General features: G+C 39.0%; 1 protein-coding gene across 5 annotated transcripts in view; it reads left to right on the top strand.

Moving 5' to 3' along the window:
- Positions 1 to 252: 252 nt before the first annotated feature.
- Positions 253 to 15,427, top strand: part of MAP3K19 (mitogen-activated protein kinase kinase kinase 19) — a 61,940-nt gene continuing 46,765 nt past the window's right edge. For 4 of the 5 annotated variants that reach the window (XM_045783641.2, XM_045783652.2, XM_045783650.2 and 1 more), the window contains exon 1: positions 14,968 to 14,989. In XM_045783641.2, the coding sequence (XP_045639597.2) occupies positions 14,968 to 14,989 (22 nt within the window). Of the gene's footprint in view, positions 427 to 10,290; positions 10,480 to 12,680; positions 12,836 to 14,873; positions 14,990 to 15,427 lie in introns of those variants that run through there. The other variant, XM_045783631.2, reaches the window with a different exon arrangement.

Below are 15,427 nucleotides of genomic sequence, written 5' to 3'. Positions count from 1 at the left end.
CTCACAAAGTGATGGTGAAAATTGTTATTTATAATTTAAAACATGTGCACAGAACCAAGACTGATAGGATTACTGGGTTTTCCCCCTTTTCCAAATAGTCTTTAAAACTGTTGTAATATTTTATACGCAAGAAAGGAAAAGAGGTAACACTAAAGATAGAATATGTTACATGTGAACCACCCATGCTTCATTGGCTCTCATTTAATTAAATTGTTTCTCTTCTTTGGCAGGCAATTATATGGAATTAACAAGATGAATAAAAATAAACTCATTCATGATTTCCTGGAAGTAGTTTCAAGGGGTGATGTGGAACTCATCTGCGACTATATTACCAAAGTCTATTCCATCCTTGGAAACCTTAACTTTCAGCATCCGAAGACTGGGAATACACCTCTCATTACTGCAGCAGAAGAAAATCTAACAGAGGTAACATGTGATGTGCTGGGGCCCATGGGTAATCTTCTAAGCTAAGGATTCCAAGAATGAGATGCTTACAAATAGCATAATCACTTACCTCCATGAAAGAATACCTGAAGGCAGGCTTCAAAAGAAATAGGAAAGGACTTAGAATGGGGACACAAAAATGAAAAAGACATTTCACTCAACTGAGCATGTTGATGCCTCTGTAAATTCTTGAGAGTCTAAATGCAAGTGGACCCTCAAGCCTGCCTAGCCATCTCAATAGCTTCTCTCTTGACTATACTCTTAGCTTTTTTCTCTTTTGATTCCTTTCTATTAACACTTTTTAAATAAATTATAAAATGTAGCATATATACTAAAAAATGTATATACAACTTAGAGAAAAATGACACTAGCACCTATGTATCTACCATCTAAGCCAAAAATTAGAATGTTGCCATGCCTCAAAAGCCTTTTATATGCTCCTCCTGAATTGTGTCCCCCACCCTTCATAATCATTATCCTGAATTTTGGGTTAATCATTTTCTTTGTTTCGCCATCTCTGCTTATATTCCTAAATAATGCATTGTTTACTTTTTCCTGTTTTTGAACTTTATAGAAACAAACTCATACTACATGTGTTCCTTTGTAACTTGCTCCTTCTCTTCATTTTTGTGTTTTTAATATTCAACCATTTGAGACATGTAACTGTGGTTTTTCGTTTTTATTGCTATCTAGTATTCCATTTATGCCACAACTTATCTGTCTGTCCTACTTTGAAGGACACATGGGTGCTTTCCATATTTATGTTATTACAGACAACAATGCTACTTTCCATTAGAACTCAAAATGCTTAGGTATCTCCTTTCTGACGACACATAAATTAACAAACACCTCCACTGAACTCACATCCTCCTCCAACCACATTCTTTCCTCTCTCAGACTTCTTCATCTGCAGATCTATGTCAAGAACTATGAAAGATCTAAGATTTTACCTTGCTTACAAGCTGACAAGTTAGCTTGCCTCAATTTTTTAGATTCTCGGCAAAAGAAACAAAACTGGGTCAGAGACAAAGGGCACTTTATTATTCATAGTAACAAGATTACCAGAGTATTATCAGTTTTGTATCATTTCCCTCATCCTAATTCCCACAGGATGGTAGGGAGAGGACCAGATGACCCCTGTTCAGACAGTAGGTTGGATTGCAGGAGAGGAACTGTAAATTTTCGGGGCCCAAATCTTTTATAATGGGTAGTAAGCAAACCTACTCCTTTCTTCCAAGGCTGTTCACTATACAAATAAGCTTGAAAAGAAAGTCTGGGGCAAAGGCAGTCAGTGCCTCTAATCATAAGACTTGTAGAAATGTGAGAGACCCAGAGAGACTTGTTTCCTAAAAATATCTACCCTTCGTTTCTACATTGTCTTGGCTCTTGGTGAATTTTCCCATGCACACACCACTCTGATTAATCTGACCAACAGAGACTGGAACCACATCCATTAACTTGTCTCATACAGCATTCAGTTAAAGCTACTATCAATAGAACTCCAAGCAGCAGAATGAGGCCATATTGTAAACTGGTGTCACCATGCCATCCATGGTCCTGAACCCCTCCAGCTGAACAAATCCCACCAACCAGATGGCTTTCTCCTTAAGTTTCTCTGTTGACCTTCTCACTTGGTCCAAGGCATCAACCCAGGTATAGCAGTCTATAATTATTGATTGCACAAACTTCACCTTGACCCACAAGGAGGAAGTCTAGGGCAGTTCTATCATTCATAACAACCCTGGCCAGTGATTTGACTGCTGACCTGAATGTTTTGCAGGGATGAGGTGGTATCATTGATAACTTCAGCTAAAGGCAGAAACAAATTTGGTTCTACTTTTTCTAATTGGACATTTGTCTTAGGGATAATGGTCCACAAGGGGCCCAAAAATGACAAGTCAGCTATCCCTCTGGGAAGCTCCCTGAAGTAACCAATGGTAGCTTCATTTTGGGGAAAACTCTGAAGTCATCTGAGGCTACATCATCTACTGATGGTATTTACTTAAAGATTTGAAGGTCTCTTATGACCACCCCTAAAGCATAAGTCATTATGTTTTCAGGGGACAAAAAGGTGGTGTTCTCAATTGTTGGGCTCCTCTGAGTGGCACCTACATTAGTCAGGGGGCACAGGTTGGCAGTGTCTCCATGTGATCTCTGAGCTGGCTGGTTGGACTTAGGATTCCCAATTCGATCTGAATACGGAGACTTGTCCTTGATTTGGGAGGATTATCAGTCCTGTTTGTCCTTGCCAACAGCCAAGCAGCATTCGTCCATCCCCACAGAATGAGGAGTGATGACTGTGGGAATGAGGGTGAGAAGAAATCGGGAGGTGTAGACAAGTGTTTTACATGGAAGGTGCAAGAGGTGGGGCTGTCAATTGTAGTTAGTAATAGACTTCTTGGTAAAGCTAAAGGAATTGGCAGTCAAGTCACGATCAGGGCTGCCTGGCAAGGGATGAAAGACCCAGTAATCAGTTACATGTAAGGTGCTTTGAACAGTTTGGGAGAGACACTTGAGGACATTTTCTCTCATGAAGAAAATTTCCTGGGTGGTTCTAAAAAACAAAGGTCATCAATGTCCCTCCCTTCCCTGTACTTCATAAGGTTGAAGATGCTCTCTCTTTAGGTACCCCCAACCACAACAAAGTCCACGTATCCCATTTCAGTGGCTACAACTTCACCCCATAACAGTTCTCTACTTTGTGCCCAGTCTGTGTTGGTGGCTGTGTTGCCATGTCTAATATGATGATGGATTCAGGCAGCAGTGGAGGAGATCTGGGTTGTACAGCATCAATCAGTAGTTTTATTCCAGTCTATCTCATCAGAGAATGGACTCTTGCCATGGGCTTCTACATGAGTTGACCCAGTTTGCTTCCACAGTTCACAACCCTAAAGAGAAGTGTTTTTAATCTGCCAGTCTGCAATTTTCTAAGTGGCAGACCCAACACCCAGACCATTGGCAGCAGCCCAAGAATCAGTAAAAATATAACAAAGCTCATCAAGGGGAATATTGGCCAGAGCTACAAGAACAGCCTACAGTTTTACCCACTGAGCGGAACAACCATGTCCATTGTCAGTTCTGCATAGCTGGCACCGAGGCCGACCAGCTGCAGTAGCCCAGTGCACACATCAGATTTCATCTTGGCTTAACCATAATTGACATAGGCCCAGGCCCTTAGGAGAACCCCTGTGAAGTGAAGTACCCTAAGCCAGCAGTTTTACTTCATGTGGTGGAGTGAGGGGATAGAATTTCCAGCAAAAGGAAAGGTATCATTTTTTTCATGTAAAGCAGACTCCAATGTGCCCAGGCTGGTTATATTCTTAAATACACCATTTCCATTTGACAAATAATGCTTGTTGGGCCTTTCCTACCTTGTTGGTCATTGAGTTCTGGTTTCCCCCAAATGGAAAAATTGGACATGAGAGCCACAAGATCTCCTTGGAATAAGCATTCAGTTTTGACAAAAACCCACTAGCAAGCTAATATTTGCTTTTATTTATTTATTTATTTATTTATTTATTTATTTATTTATTTATTATTTTTTAATCTACACCCAACATGGGACTTGAACTCACAACCCCAAGATAAAGAGTTGTATGCTCTACCAACTAAGCCAGCCAGGCACCCCTAATATCTGCTTTTTAAAAGTGGTATTCAGGGGCGCCTGGGTGGCACAGCGGTTAAGCGTCTGCCTTCGGCTCAGGGCGTGATCCTGGCGTTATGGGATCAAGCCCCACATCAGGCTCTTCTGCTATGAGCCTGTTTCTTCCTCTCCCACTCCCCCTGCTTGTGTTCCCGCTCTCCCTGGCTGTCTCTATCTCTGTCGAATAAATAAATAAAATCTTTAAAAAAAATAAAAATAAAAAAAAAATAAAAGTGGTATTCATAGTAGATATGCTGAGGAGGCAACAAGTCCAAATCCCCAAGAAATACCTTTGACAGAAGCTCCCCAGTTGGCAAAATATCAGTCATAGGGACTCAAAAGGATCAGGAATTCTAAAGATACTAGCACCTTTCTACATACTAGCTCATCATGATGAGAAGAGTCCTCTTGATACTTAATGGGATGGGGAAATATACATAATACATTAATTCCTATTACACATTCAGTTAGAAGCCACAGCAATAATCCATTGAACTGGCCCAAAGGGCCCCACCTACAGAATCATATTAGCTTTCCTTCCCTACTGCAAACTTTGCTCAAACACCATTAACTGAATTCGGACACCCACTTTTCCCAAGGGACTATACAGGATGGTGGCTTGAGAATCTGAATCTAAGAGAGCCATAAAAGTTTGAGTCTCTCCTTCCCCAATGTTCATCAACATAATCATGTCAGTGGCTATGATCTTCAGGCCCCTTTGAAGACTGGGTGTCCTTGGCCCCATGTAAAATGATCTTTCTCCTTAAAGCAGCTGAGGTCAAGGTACAGGGGGAGGGAGGGATTAGGAGCATGGTAAAAGAGAGTGGCTCCAGACCAATAAGCAGAGGATATTTGCTTTTGGTTTCCAGAAGCATTGAGGCTTCTTGCTGTTCAACAGAATGAACTTCCAATGTTTTTGGTCCATACAAAACTCTTTATTGGGTGGCAAGGTCATTATTACCGACATCATCTATTTCAACCTCAGCAATCCTCTCTCTCCAATGGGTCATCTTCATCAGTATTATAACCCAATCCAGGCCAGTAAGAACCTGAACACCATTTCTATGCTTTATCATGGGAATTTGTCTGTCTCTACGAAATCTTCCCAGGAGGTTCAAAGCTCCCTTACAGTAGCTGAAACCCACTGCAAAAAAATTCTGAGATCTTTAGCATCATTAAATAGATCTAAGCTTGTCAGCAGGAAGGGCTGAGCTGTAATATAACTATTATCACTCTTCCTTAATAAACGTAATTCATCTCATTACCCAGGTCCCAAATGAATGAGCCAAAGTTCAAAGTTTGCCTGGTTTTTGCCGGTATCAGTCATGAATTTTCCTTCTTTCCTGCTCAGTGGAGATATGCATCTCTGTAACCGTTGTTTGAAAGGGAGTAGAATCTTCTGCCCACCCAGGACAAATCTTGTGTTATTTTGTATAGTGGCATGGACCTGAGTTTGCCAGATTGGTGAGGAAGATAGTAGCTATAGAAAAATTGTCAAAAACCAGGGAACAGTTGTTTTTTGAACTTATTTCCTGGTACTCAGCCTTTAACTACCTCCCAGTTCCTTAAAGAGGCATTGGTAGTCAATAAAATGGAGGATTGTTTATTGCCCAATTGACCATACAATTTGGTGAACATATTTGCTACCACTTCCCATGAACTTTCTATAAATCTCATTAATTACCCCCATGAAGCCCTCATTCTTCCTCTGTCATTTCTGTCTCTCTCATCATCTCATCTTTTGCAAAACTTTGTAACTGTGAAGCATCTGAGATTTTTCCTTACTTGCCTCCCATTAAGTTAGCCTATTACAGTTTTAGAGTCTGGCAGAAGACACGAGACTCGTGGGTCAGAGAAAAAATGACAGTTTACTATTCACAACAGAAATGGTCAGAGTATCAGCATTTGCTTCAGTTCCCTGAGCCCCAGTTGCCACAAGGCAACATGAAGAAGTGATACCCATACATGCAGTGGGTTGAATAAAAGGAGGAGAAACCTGAGCTTAGGAAACCTGAGTTTTTTGTAATAGACAGTAAGCATGTTTTCCCAATGGTCCAGAAAGAGACGCTAGCTCTATCTTGCAAAGACATTCACTATATAAACATCTTTGAAAACATAGTCTAGAACAAAGGTAGTCAGCACCTCTGCTCACAAGACCTACAAAAACACAAGTTCCTGGAGTTTCTGGAGAATGGTCTTTCAATAGTTCCTCTAAAGAGTGTTCCTCTGGTCAATCCTCACTGCCTCTATTTTCTCACTTCTTCCAACTACTGCAGTCTGGCATTGTTCTCTACCAGTCTATTGAAACTGTTCTTGTTGATGTGACCTATAATGTCCTTTATGACCATTCAGGTATTAGCAGCATTAGACACCAATTTTTCTTGAAATGTTTTCTTCCACTAGCTTCCTTCTGGTTTTTCCCCCACCTCCCAAACAATATGTCTCCGGTATCATTATGGATTCTTTCTTTTCATCCATTAAATATTTGCATTCCTTAATAATATGGGGATGGCTCCTAATTCTGTACCTCATCCACCATCTCTCACCTGTATATAGATATATATATATATACATAAATACACACACAGAGGAATATATATATTATATATATTTTGTTGAGTTTTCAACCATATATCTCCACTTACATGTCACAGATCTCAAATACAGCATGTCCACATTGTCTTCATTGTTTTTCTCCGCAAATCTAATTCTCCTGAGGAACACCAGCATCAGTGCTTTCTGTTTTATTAAATAGCATCAGCTTCTATTTATCATAAATCATTCATTGCCTCATTCCTAAAACATTTATTCATGTGATAAGATCTCTTGCAAAGTGGACTTACATTCTAATGAAGGTGAAACACAACAAATAAAGAATCAAAAAGCACTTAATTACGTTACAAATTACTGTTAGTGCTTTGAAGTAACCAGTAGAGTGAATCCTCTTTTGATAAGGTGGTCAGAAAAATCCTCACTGATGTAGTTACATTTATGCTATGACTGAAATAATGATAAAGGATGACATTTGAAGAACAGTTGGGAAAGAAGGGATAACAGAGATAAGCCTCTTGGTTAGGAAAAAACTTTCATATTTGAGGTAAAAAGGTGACTAGAACTTACAGAGGAAGGGGGAAGAGTAGCATAAGATGAGGCTGGAAAGGAAGGCAGGGCCCAGATCCTGCGGGACCACAAAGGCATGCAAAGATATTTTTAAAAACTGCTTTAGTGAGATATAACTCACACATCATACAATTCACCCATTTAAGGTGTGGAATTCAGTGGATTTTAGTATATTCACATGAATGTGCAATCATCGCCACAGTCAATTTTAAAACATTTTCATCATCTCGAAAAGAACTACCCACCTCCCTGCCCCCCCAAAAGAAACCCCAAACCCTTTAGCTATCACTTTCTATCTTTCTTCTTTTTCCCTGCCCTAGCCCTAAGCAACCACTAATCTACTTTCTGTCTCTACAGATCTTCCTATTCTGGACTTTCATATAAACGGAATCATACGGCATGTGGTCTTTTGTGATTGCCTTCTTTTACTTAGCATACTCTTTTCAAGGTTCATGTTACAGCATGTATCAGCACTTCATTCCTTTTCATAGCTGAATAATATTCCATTATACGGGTAAACACATTTTATTTATTCATTTGTTCATTGATGGAAACTTGGGTTGTTTCCATGTTTTGGTTACTATGAATAAGGCTGCCACAAACATTTGTGTGTAAGTATTAAAGTGGCCATATGTTTTCATTTCTCCTTCATTCCACTTTAAGAATTCCTAGGGGTGGAATTACTGGGTCATATGGGAACTCTATGTTGACTCATTTGAGGAACTTACAGAATGTTTTTTAAAGTGGCTATACCATTTACAATAGTGTATAAGGGTTCTGATTTCTTCAGATCCTTGTCAATACTTACTATTTTCTGACTCTTTGAATCTACCCATTGTAATGGGTCTCAAACAAAGGTATTTGGAAATGGAGAGACCTATTAGAAGGTTGTTGCATAGTTTCAGGCCAAAGATCATGGTGGCCTGGTCCACAGTGGCAGTAGGGAAGCTAGACAAAAATGGACTGAAGTGAAAAACCTGGGAATTATCTTGATTTCTGGCTCACCATCAACACCCACATCTAATCAGTTCTACCTTCTAAATGTTCCTGGATTATGCCCTCAGTCACTTCATTTCTACTACCACTTCCCTGATTTAGTCACCATTTTCTCTCCGTGAGGCCACTGAGTAATCTCATTGGTCTCCCAACTTCTGCTCTTCCCAGTGATTTTTTTGAGGTGCTGATGTGGTCATGTCTTCTCTCTGTTTAAAATCTTTCACTGGCTTCCCCTTACCCTGAAGATACAACTCTAATTCCTAGAGGGAGTTGGTAAAGCCTTTCAGGATTTAGCTACTGTTGACTTCTCCATCACATTTCCTTGCCCTCCCTCCCCCATCCTGAGCTCCAACCATGTCTATTCTTTCCAGAGCTTTGAATGTTATTTGTTCTTTTATCCTCCATATTAGTCATCTTGGGCTTTCCATAGCAAACATACCATGGTTGAGTAGCTTAAACAATAGGAATTAATTTTTTCCTAGTTCTAGAAACTGGGAAGTCCAGTATCAAGATTCTGGCCAATTTGATTTCTGGCAAGAGCTTTCTCATGGGTCGTAGATGGTCACCTTCTCCCTGTGTCCTCACTTGGCAGAGAGAAAGAGAACAAGGTCTCCTATGTCTCTTCTTATAATGACACTAATCCTGTCAGATCAGGGCCCCATTTCTAGAACCTCATCTAACTTAATTACTTCCTAGAGGCCCCCCCTCCAAACACAGTCACATTGGAGGTTAGGGCTTCAACATATGAATTTTGAGGAGATATAATTCAGTCCATAGCATCCACAGTACTTCGTTTACACTATGTCTTTGCTTGAAACAATCTTTCCCCTAGTCTTTGCCTAATTAACTGAGTCTGATCCCTCAGTTCTGAGCTTAGACATCATTTTCTCCACAAAGTCTTCCGGACTCCCCAAGACAGCTTAATTCATTTCTTCTAAGTGACACCCTGTCTCCTATATTTACCTTATCATTGCATTTCTCACATTATGCCGCAATTGCCTTTTTATCTGCCTTTGCTCCTCATTAGTGTGTAAATGCCTTAAATGCTGGTCTCTGCCTTGTTCATTGGTGGAGTCTCAGCACCAAGGACAGTTCTTGACCCTCACTAATCACTCCATCCTATTTGTTGAATAAATTATGCATTCAACATTTTGAATAGCATTTATTTGCTCCCTAGAAATACTTGTGGAAATACTTGCAACATTCAAGAATGTATGTCTAAATTTGGGGGGTTTATACATTTTAAAAAAGATTTTATTTATTTATTTGAGAGAGAGAGAGAGAAGAGCAAGAGTGCAAGAGCAGGGGGAGGGAGAAGCAGAGTCCCCACAGAGCAAGGAGCCAGACACAGGGCTTAATCCCAGGATGCTGGGATCATGACCTGAGCTGAAGGCAGACGCTTAACTGACTGAGCCACCCAGGCGCCCTGGGTTTTATATTTTAAATTACAGATCATACTAATAGAACTTTGACACTTTATGTGGGTTTAACAGAATATACTCACAGACTTCTAGTTTTAAGAAAAGAATAGTATCAGTTGGTAGAGCATGTTACTCTTTTTTTTTTTAAGATTTTATTTATTTATTTGAGAGAGAAAAAGAGAGAGAGAGAAAGAGAGAGAGGCAGCACAAGCATGGGGAAGGGGCAGAGGAGAGGGAGAAGCAGACTCCCTGCTGAGTGTGGGCCCCAATGCAGGGCTCAATCCCAGGACCCTGAGATCATGACCTGAGCCAAAGGCAGCCGTTTGACCGACTGAGCCACCCAGGCACCCCAAGCATGTGACTCTTGATCTCAGGGTTGTGAGTTCAAGCCCCATGTTGTGTATAGAGATTACTTAAAAATAAAATCTTAAAAAAAATAAAGAATAGGATCCCCAAATCATCCATGTCATGGAGATTTTTGTTTTCCTAATTTAAAAAAGGCAAATAGCAGTTTTCTGCATTCAAATCAATTCTTCATTTTTATGTCCCTCTTATTCTCCTTTCCTACATCATGAATCAAAGCCATGTCTAACTAAGTTTTCTGTGTAGCCCCGAAGATGTTATTTGCACTCAAAAATGCTAAATAAGAATGTTGTGGTGTTGCAGGTTGTTCAATTTCTTCTGGAAAAGGGAGCAGATATCACCCTTTGTAATTACAGCAATCAAACGGCTGTTCACGTGGCTAATTGCGATGTGCAAAGACAACTTTTGGCTATCAGTGGAATCCAGGCTCCCCAAATGCAACTTCTACAAAGTTCATGGCAAGGCGATCTTGAACAACTTCAACACTTGCTGGTCAGTTGAATTGATGTTTGCTTCTGCCTTTGGATCAGTGGGTGGGTAAATGGTAAGAAAGGCACAGACTACATATGACTCCTTTTAAAGAAAAATAAGTTCTTTTCAAATGCAGTCCCAGAAAGTTTCAGGAAGAAAATAGGAGAAAGAAACAGGATCTAAAGAGGACACTGGGGTGGAAAACAGGGCAATAAAAGAAACAACAGCAGCCTATTTGCACCTTCCTCCAGCTGGATGCTAGAAGTCACGGAGCACCCACGGGAAATGATATGCTCCCAAGATTCCCCTAGAGAACTGCTGTCAACTTGCTCAGAGGAGTTCCCTTGACATCATTGCCATTTGTACAATTGCTGTTTAGATCCCTTTGGACCAGCTGCACTTATTATCTTTATCCTGAAAAGGGAATCAGAGAGCCTATGCTTCGCATAATATTTAGTTGTAACTAAAGGAGTTAAGAGGATATGTTTTTCAAGTGCTTTCTTCTCAAGGTATTGATCTTCCTGTTTAGATCGTCTAGCCACAGATATGCTTTCCCAAAGTAACTTACAAAATTATATGCATAACCAAGGACTTTAATTATTAGTGACCTGCAACTGTCTACTCTTGGTATTTACCTTCAGAGATACTGTCAGATCACATGACCTTCCAACTGAAAGAAAATCAATTGCTGCTAGGAAACAGTTTCTCCCAGTCCCTTATGGTAGAGACACAAACAGATAAAGAGAAAGTGAACAGAATTCTGGTCACCTAGAGTTCAAGGAAATCTACAACAAAATCCAAAGGACTCTTTGAATTCTTTTGTTTTATTAAACCATAGTCTAAAATTACCATATGTCATAACTGAGGATTAGAACACTTTTGAAACACAATAATTTTATTTCAGTGATATTTGTAACAGTTGTTATAATCCAATATGTTTTTATAACCACATTTTTTCATCCTAAATATTAGCAGCCACTTTCTAACAAACTGGTGCCTATAACTGAATCCAAACTTAATAAACAGACGCTGAATTAATGTGCTATTGCAAGACTATTCTCAGCTCAAACCTTTCATGTTGGTTCTAACTAATAATAAACACTGATATAAGAGGTAGTTTCTTTTCCGAGACTGAAAAAAAATATTAACTAATTAATTCCCACAGCACCCTCTGAGGTAATATCATTATCTCTAGTTTGTCCCTAGAGAAACTGAGGTAGAGACATTGACTATACTGACATGGCATAAAGTGAAATAGAGATGGAAATTAGTGAGTTACTTTGGTTTATAAAATAAGCAATTTGGATAATTTGGCCTTACAGTGGTTTTTCAGTTCTGAATTATCCAAATTAAGTTTTACTTTCGTTAAAACAACAAATATAGTCTATATACCCACTTCCATTTGACTGTATATATATACAGTTAAATGAGCTACCTTATTATTGTGGATTATTCATTCATTCCACAAATGTTTATTAAGCATGTGTCAAACTCTACTCAGTGCTTTTCATATTCTATCTCCAGTCATCAAAACAATCCCGCAAAGGTGCCTGGGTGGCTCAGTCAGTTAAGCATCTGCTTTGGGCTCAGGTCATGATCCCAGGGTCCGGGGATCAAGCCCTGCCCCCTGCATCCAGCTCCCTGCTCAGCAGGGAGTCTGCGTCTCCTCCCTCTGTCTCTCCCCCAGCTTGTGCTCTCTCTCTCTCGCTCACGCTCTCTCTCAAATAAATAAATAAAATATTAAAAAAAAGAAAATGAAAAAACAACCCTGCAGAGAAGATACTGTTATTCTTACAGCTGAGGACTCTGAAGGTCAGCGAGTAGGACTGCCAGTTTGCAAACAAAAATAGAGGACATTCAGTTAAGTTTGAATTTCAGATAAATACCAAATAAGTCTTTCAATATAATTATGTCCCCACTGAAAATTATTCATTACTTAACTGGATGTCCCTTATTTTATCGGGTGATTTTATCAAGTGTCGTTGATATAACCCTATCAGGGAGGTTAAAGAATGAGCTTAAGGAAGTAAAATTCAAACCCAAATCCGTCTGTCTCTCAGGCCTGTGTTCCTTCGATTCATCTACTCCTCCTCAATAGCGATACTGAGAAAGAATGTATTGAAGTTAAAACAAAAATCTGGCTAAACAAGGAAAATGCAAAGATTAGTATAAATAGTCACACAATAAAAACATCACGGAAATAAAGCTTCTTGTTTTTAAAGGCATCTGAAGAGTTCCTGGATATAAATTTCCCAAACCAACATGGCTTGACCCCTCTGATGCTGGCTGTGAGGGATGTGGATCTGTTTGAGAGTCTCGACATGTCCACAGTCTACAGACCTGTGGAGGTTCTGTCTGAGCTCCTCAGGCATCATGCGTGAGTATTGAGCACTTAGTCAACATCCCTGGAAGAGCGCCTGCGTCACTGCTATTTTCAGAAGTCACTTGTGAACCTAAACATATAGATTGCTTTTTGAAATTCTACATATTGGGGCACCTGGCTGGCTCAGTCAGTAGAGTTTATGACTCGATCTCGGGGTTGTAAGTTCAAGCTCTGCATTAGGTGTAGAGAATGCTTAAAAATAAAATCTTAAAAAAAATTTTTTATATTAAATTGAATGCACATGCATGTTCATAAAAGGGACTTAGCAGTTTCAAAGTGATGTACAGATGTTAGATGTTGCTATCTAGTATTCTTATGATTTTGACCATTTGTTTTATTTGTTTAAATATTCTTTTGGTAGTTATGAGGAGGTCGAATATTTCTTGAGTATACAACTCCCTACCCCTGAGATGTTACTAATTATTTCAGAAAGCATTGTCAATTATCAAAAGCAATTTGTAGTAGTGATTTCTAGTTATCTAAAAATTACTATATGCCAAAATGCTCTTTAGGAGGAAGGGAAGTAAACAATTAGTTTTAAAAAAAATCAGAGGGTTAATAAACAGTTTTTCATGTTGGAATTTCGGTTTCCTAATGCTGTCACCTAGATATCTTGTCATCAAATAAGAACAGATGGCCCAAGTTCATTCTCAGTATTTCATGTGAATTTTGTTTTGGAAATAAAAGAGGAAAAGGGAACTTCAAGAACAAAAGTATAGTTAAGAACACAAGCTATTGTAAAAGGATCAGTTAGTATAGTGGGATAAAAATAGAAGTTTGAAGCTGCCTTAGACTTTATGTTAAGAAACATGGAGCACTGGGTGTTATACGCAAATAATGAATCATGGAGCACTACATCAAAAACTAAGGATATACTGTATGGTGACTAACATAACAATAAAAAATTATTAAAAAAAAAAACAACTAAAGAGATTGTTTAACATGGAGATTACCAGACACCATTCTCGAGATGGTGTTCAATAGGCCTGGAGTGGGGTCCAGAAAACAGGCAATCAGAAAATGCCACATCGAGAAACACTAATCAAGACAAACAAGCAAACTCAATTTCCAGTGAGTTAAGTGACTTGCTTACAGCCACATATCAAGGCAGTGGCTGTCCCCTGATTCTTGGTCCTATGCTATTTTTTTAAATCATGATCTTTGATGGAGAAAAGAGATTTTTGTTACAGATGATAAAACAATACCCTGTCGCATAGCAATAAGGAGATTCAAATTCAGAGCTGTTACATTAGAGACCATGACTAACATGCTTCTTGTCCCAGATTGTGGCTAGCGAAGCAAGTATAATCATTGTTTCCCTCACCATAATTGGTCGATAGGGCTCTCATCATTTACCTTCTGGATCTCTCTGAGCTGATGTCTAATCCTAGGATTCAGCACAACATAGAGAGGATATTTGTACTGTTGAAGGAGTGCTAAATTCAGTCAGTTGGGCTTAACAATCACAGAGCAGGGCAAAGAGAAAAGAAAAGAACATGTAGAGCGATTTTATGACAAGATCGCTCCATTCAACCAGAGCCTGTAAAATAAATATAGCATCCTAATTTTAAAGAGAGATTCTATGCCATTATACTATTTTGTATGGTAAAAAGCTAGCGGATAGCAGTTAGAGCTATCAAGAAAGTAAGCAGTTAGCTAAATCATTGGAAAGAAAAAAAATCAATCAAGTCAGCTATTTGGAATGATAAGACAACAGTTTACCAGGATATTTCAATTTTTACTTGATTTACTCATCGTTAAAGAACTATGAAAATTTTTGCCCAAAGTTGGACATTTTCTGCAAATATTGGAATGTTTTTAGGATGGGAGTGGGAATAAGATATACAGCATACTCCTTTTACTTAAAAATCTTGAAAAATTGTCTCTCTCTCATACATTTTGAAGTTATTATTGTCAGCTCCAAACTATGTGATTACTTTTATTTATTTGATGTCAACGTTTTTCTTCTCATATTGGTTTTTTTCAATAGATTTAACTAAATTATCTTTGATGTTGATTCTATTCTTCCTAGAGATCCTAAACTCTGTGATTTTAGTGGAAAATCAGCAATACATTATGTGTCACAAATACAAAGTTTTAGGAAACAGCAGTTACTGGACATTCTAATGAATTCTATGCCAAAACCAGGTAAATACTCCAATTCCACTTTCAAAATTCCCCTTATTGAAAAGTCTTATTAGGAATCTTTCTTTTTCTACATGTATTTTATGGATTCATTTAAAGATATCAAGGCAACAACAATTTATTGAGCAGTGACTATATACAAGGCCCACGACTAGGTATTCTGGGGGATGCAAAGAAATCTAAGACATGGTCCAAACTCCTGAAAGTTCATTATGGTCAGGGACACATCATATAAGTCAGGAGAGAAAGAGCTTGTTGTGAGCTTGAAAGGGGAAAAGGGACATACCATGGTCCTTAAATGCTAGATAAGATTTGGAAGGAAGAGAGGGGCACCTGGGTAGCTCGGTTGGTTGAGCGTCCAACTCTTGGTTTCTGCCCAGGTTCTGATCTCATGGGCTGTGGGATCGAACCCCACCTCAGGGTACTTGCTTGGTGGGGAGT

Source organism: Ursus americanus, chromosome 1, assembly GCF_024610735.1.
Source record: "Ursus americanus isolate L20-20 chromosome 1, mUrsAme1.1.p, whole genome shotgun sequence".
Taxonomy (NCBI): Eukaryota; Metazoa; Chordata; class Mammalia; order Carnivora; family Ursidae; genus Ursus; species Ursus americanus.
This window is presented reverse-complemented; position numbering and strand designations above follow the sequence as displayed.